The 5,703-nt window shown below is 37.5% G+C and overlaps 1 protein-coding gene across 1 annotated transcript in view; it reads right to left on the bottom strand.

Moving 5' to 3' along the window:
• PXYLP1 (2-phosphoxylose phosphatase 1) overlaps window positions 1-5,321 on the bottom strand; it is an 8,472-nt gene extending 3,151 nt beyond the window's left edge. Inside the window, exon 1 of the mRNA XM_010716672.2 lies at window positions 5,183-5,321. Within this exon, the coding sequence (XP_010714974.1) occupies window positions 5,183-5,321 (139 nt within the window). The remainder of the gene's footprint in view (window positions 1-5,182) is intronic.
• Window positions 5,322-5,703: the final 382 nt, after the last annotated feature.

The raw sequence follows: 5,703 nt of genomic DNA, 5'->3' as shown, positions 1-5,703 counted from the left end.
ACACACACACACAAAAAAAAAAAAAATTAGCTATTTCAGTCTTTATGTGAAGGGCATAAAAACTAAAGAGACAGGTTGACCAAAATCTTTCAGTAGCCCTTAAGAAAACCAGATCAGTAACACTAAGGAACAGCTTGTATTACACTGAGGTATGGAAGGAAAACACACACAACTTTCCACACGTTAGCAAATACTCTGTAAGAAATCATTCTTTCCTTCCTTCCGCAATTTTCCCAGCAGACAACCAAATCTATTTTAGAGATTACTCTGCTCTGGTGTATCAGCAGGCACACCTTTCAGATGGCTTCCATTCCTCCTCTTTTTAATGACTCATTAGCAAAATGCATTCCTAAACATCAGGTTGTCCCTATGGCCAGTAAGCCAAAATGTAAATGTTAAGGTCGGTCATATTTACATGTCACCACTTATGCTAATTGCAATCCCAGCATAGTACTCTTTAAGAAAAGTTATCAATCATCTTGAATACGATTAAGCAATAAAATGAGAAAACAGCTCACAAGGTGATCTCCCCTACTTCTCAGTCAATTAATGTTGTATTGTACTCCATCTGTTTGGAGAAATGTTTCATATTGAGTATCTCTTCCCTCCCCTTAATGCACAAAGAAGTAAACATGAATTGCACCATTTTATCATTATTCTTGATAGCACAGACACGCACCTCCAGCAAGTTGCAGCTCCCCGAGTGTATGCTTTCCCAGATGTAGTCCAGATGCCTCCCAAATGCATATGGCAGGAAATTCTTTGCAATCTTTTCTGTTTCCCGTATATTATTGGTTTATAATTGCTGCTATCCATCATAATTTTTTTTAGCTACTGACTACTGCCCTGCTTTGCAGGTGTGTAGATGAAACACAGGCCTAGCAAATGAGTTGGTTTTACATCTATCTTGGTGGGGAGAAGTACAGCTAGTCTTTAATGTCAGCTTAAAGGAAGCTTTATTGGCAAAATCAAACATAACAAAGGTGACCATAGTATTGCAGAGTTCTGAAGAGAAATACATCCTAACAGAGAATTAAGCTGTTTTCATTATAATTAAATTTATTTAACTGCTGTCTGGCTGGAACTGTGCTAACCCAAAGCTCAAGCACAGTGCTTGATAGAATTACAGCACAGCATAATCCTACTCCACTTCAGGGATAAACTTGCTGGTTCTAAGAGTTCTAAGTATCTGTAGTGTAATGTGAAGATTTCATTTTTGCTCCCAACAGCAGTCTATCTCTGCCAACATGATGTTGTGTTCTGATTAATTATCCAACCTCTGGAGCTGACTTAAGGATTCATAGCAAATGCAGGATAATTGTATCTAATTTGCATAGAGTCCATTTCCTTTTCAGTGATTCTTTTGACTGAGGTTTCTAACATTTGTTTAGTTCTGTGAGACACAGTACAGACACAATGTGAAAGTTAAAACACGAGATCAGCCTTGAGTCACTGGTTTCCTTAGGTTATTTTCTGACCTATAAAGTTTCTCAGTTCTTCAGTTTTGCCCTGAAATAACACATCAGAGTATTTCTTGTGCTTAGGACATGATAAGATTTTCTCAGATAGTTACACTGTGGTCCTTTCTGGAACATTTCACTAGGCACACCATCAGCCATTAAAACTTGCAATTGTGGATGGAATAGCAGCTTAACCAGTTTTAAGTGATCAGAATAGGAAGGTAATAGTTTCATCGAGAGATTCAAAAGTTCTCCGTAACTAATACTGCTAAGCATAAAAGGCCAGCCCCAATAAAAGACTAAGAGGAAAATATATAGAAAAGAATTAATAAGAACAAAAAGCTCCATCTCTGACATTTTATTTTATATTAAATCCTAACCTAGGTCTGACAGACAGTACTAGCTTCCTCTTTTTGAGGGGGGAAAAAAAAAAAAATGGATATAAAAGGTTTGGAGCGTTTGAGTTCATGCTGTTTTCCCCAGTCACTTAAATCTAAAGTTCAGCAACATACTGACTTGCAGTTTTGCCCATGTACTCTTTAAGAATCATTCTCAGTCAACAGACTGGGTAAAAACTGAGAGGACACCAGACTCTTATTAACCTTGCCAGCATCTTCAATCTTTCATGACCACAGAGGTTAGCATGCATAGTGAAGATGTACAGAAAAGTAGTCAGAGAACTTCTGACATCTTTTTTCTCCCCCATCAGACGAGCAAGGACAACCTCTCAGTATAGATTTTTCCTAATCTACTTCAGTTTTTTCCAGGCATTTTTCAGAAGTCAGAGAAGGTCTCCCAATTTTTTTTTATTTTTATTTTTTAAGTTGAAAAGAAGACAGTTTATTGAAATAAAAAGTCTATACATACTTCTTAGAAGTGACCCTAGTAATAAGATCTGTATCAAAAGAAATATCTAATTTCTAAACTCTACTATACTTCCACAACACGCATCTCTCTGGAGCACAATTTGTTCACCATTCTTAATCAGAACCAAGATCATACATCTGTTGATCACAAGCTTCAGTTCCTAGATAAAATGATCAACACCTACTTAACATCCAGATAGTGAGAAAACTGTAATGAAAAAGTGTTTTTATGTGCCTTTTTTATTTTTTAAATGACCGATATCCTTTTGAATGCAGTCAAAACAGGAAAATTAAAATAGACTGAAATATCATATCATCTCACAGAAAAACAAGCTCAGAAAGCTTCAATGAGTCTTTAACAGAGACATAACAGAGACATTCAATAGCACAGCCTCTCTCCCCTACGTGTGCCTATATGGATGCGTGTACTGGTGCACAAACAAAGAAGAGATAGACCTGTTCCAGAAAGCCCTTACCAGAAAATGCAGATAATAAGTTCACACAAAAAAGGATGAAGAGAATTTTTAGGAATGTATTTCAGAAACCATTCTTTCAGAAGAGAACTCTCATAGTAGAGCTTGAGTTTATTGCTTCTTTTATATTCATCCCTAAAGTCTGCTTTAGAAATATAACAACCTTTACAGGTCTACTACCTACTGGGAAAATATATGCAGGAAATAGGCCTTTATGAACAATCATTATCATATGTTCATTTTCTTAATGATATTGATTAGATTCAACAATCAGGTAGTACGGCTATGGATCTACAAAAAGATCATTTACTCTGGTGTACAATCAATAGGTGTACAATCAATAGGTACACAGAGGTTAGGTTTAGTAAGATTATCACAATGGAAAGATAATCAAAATAAATGGAAATGCCCACCAGAGTCATAAGGTCGCAGTAAACACCACAAGGAGCAGTCTCCAGAAAGAGATTCTTCCTCAGTGTCAGTCAGTCCTTAAATGGGATCTAGGAAAAGTGCAGCCAGGCTCCACCCCTTCCAGTATTACAGGTGAACTGCCTTCACCTGTGCTCCCATGACTGACTCATTGTTTGCCTCAGGTGGTCAATCAGAGGTTCAGGCCGTTATCAACAGTTCCCATACACTCTGGCAAAATACAACTTTCATAAATTATAAAGAGAAATAAGCATACATGGATTGCAAATCTTAATGTATTGTGGATGCATTGTGTTATAATTAATTTCTCCCATCCTGATCTAATGATAATCATCTGAAGATGAATAACATTCTTCTTTTTGGGGATCAAATAGAAAAATTGGGTTATATCTTGTACCAATCATACAGATAATGAAACCAGAAAGCAGACACTCATCAGCATACAGCCCTTGTCCTTGCTGGTCTTTACTGTCACACAGGAGAGGCTGCATGATGGCAGTTTAAGACTAAAAGCCTAGCCCTCTTCTCTGCTACAGTGGTGGACTCTGTTACTACAACATCAGTAAGAAATGGCTACAGATTCACATGTACTTACTTTAAGGCAGCACTACCCTCACAAAAAGTAGTCCTACTTGACAGCTGCTTCTTTCTGTCCTTCACTACCCCATTTCTAATCCAAGCAAAAGCAACAAGGAAAAATGAACTGCATAACAATTTTAACTTAGATTAGTTACTGTTAGTAAATTCCAGCTAAGAGCACAGATGAAATAACACCCATAGTGTTCTCCTAGTCAAAATAATAGAATAACTGAGGTTGGAATGGCTCTACTTCCAAGCCCCCTGTTGTGGGCAGGGTTGCCAATTGCTAGATCAGGTTGCCCAGAGTCCCGTCCAACCTGGCCTTGAATGCCTCCAGAGATGCGGCATCCACAACCTCTCCGGGAAACCTGTTCTACTGCCCCATTACCTTCTGAGCAAAAAATTTCTTTTCATCTACTCCTTCTGGCAACCTTTCATTTGATACAGCCCAAGATACCAGGATTCTTCTCTGCCAAACTAGCTCAGACATACTCAAAACATACAAAAAAAGATAAAAAGACAAAAACAGTTATTTAAAAGCATTTCTCATGAGCTAAAACATTCTAGAGAGAAGGATGTAGGTAAGTAACAAGAAAAAAAAAATCCTAGTCTGATTCTCACTGTTCATTACAGCAGTTCAAGTGCCCCGTACGGAATCCAAGTTGTAAGGTTGTACAGAAGAGAATTACCTCCAGCTCCCTGCTCTCAGGATGCTGCATGTCATGATCTGAGGAGCTTATATTGTTTAACTTAAGGTAACTAGTTCTAGTGTCAAAATTTAGAGTTTAAAACCCATAAGATGTTGATTAAACCTCAAAATGTATTTTAGGTGACATTAATGCATAAGCACTCCAAAGAGGTTTAGAGATTTACCATTTATATAGAACAGGCATAACTCAGGCCCAAAGTAAGAGTTCTAAGGAATATGCACACACATAAGTTAACATGCACAAGACAGAAAATATATGGCCTGAAAAGCCATCCTGGTCAGTTCTAGAAGAAAGGACAGTTTCTCTAAAGGATGAGTCAAAGCTCTAGAAGGAGATTGGCCTGTCCTGTCACATTGGTTTCAATTAGAAGCTCCCTTCAAGCCTTTTCATATAAACTGTTCCTGTCTTTTTTCTTTAGTTGTTCCATAACTTTCTCCTGGAAAGGGTTATCTCACTGTAACATTTACCAGCCTAGTTGTGAATACCTTTGTCTTTTGACTGCTTTTATCCCCCTTCTCTCTCTTTCTATTGGAACTATTTACAAGTATCCTAAAGTAAATTGGTCCTGCTGCTTGCTCTCCCAATTTTCAGCTGTCCATTTACACACTCAGTTCAGCTCTCATCATTCATTAAGGCCATCTCCTCATTCTTCTATCTGTTCTCACATTCTCTCTCTCTCTCTCTTCTCACTTGCTGTTTGGTCATCCCTCTTATTTTTTGCAGAACTCTGCTGCTTGTCTCAATCTGTGGGCTCTGCAACTCTGGTTCTCCCAAATAATCAAACACTGTGTCATTGGATACCATCATGTACTCAGAATTACCACAAAACATTTCACAGCTAATCATACCTGCAAACCCAAGTATGTTTTACACATTCAGTGCTCCTAATTCTGATTTCATTCTATCACAGTAAATTAAAGCAGTGCCAAGTAATTTACAAATGTAAAATTAGTGCAAGTAAAAAGAAAAAGAACTCTCTATTTTCTATTAATAACATCAGTATTAAAGGGCTAAAAAGGAAATTGGATAAGCCAAAATCCAAAATGAAAGGTCCTGGAAAATTGGAGGATCATTGTTTTATCTTAGCAGAAGTGTCATAAAGACACGCTCCCTGAGCTCATGTTATTTAATTCCAGAGTCTCACTCTGGGATATGTCTCACTGAGTAGAAAAGGCATGAGAAAAAC

The sequence above is a fragment of the Meleagris gallopavo genome, chromosome 11 (assembly GCF_000146605.3).
Source record: "Meleagris gallopavo isolate NT-WF06-2002-E0010 breed Aviagen turkey brand Nicholas breeding stock chromosome 11, Turkey_5.1, whole genome shotgun sequence".
Classification (NCBI taxonomy): domain Eukaryota; kingdom Metazoa; phylum Chordata; class Aves; order Galliformes; family Phasianidae; genus Meleagris; species Meleagris gallopavo.
The sequence above is the reverse complement of the archived record's forward strand: the minus strand, read 5'-3'. Positions and strand labels throughout refer to the sequence as shown.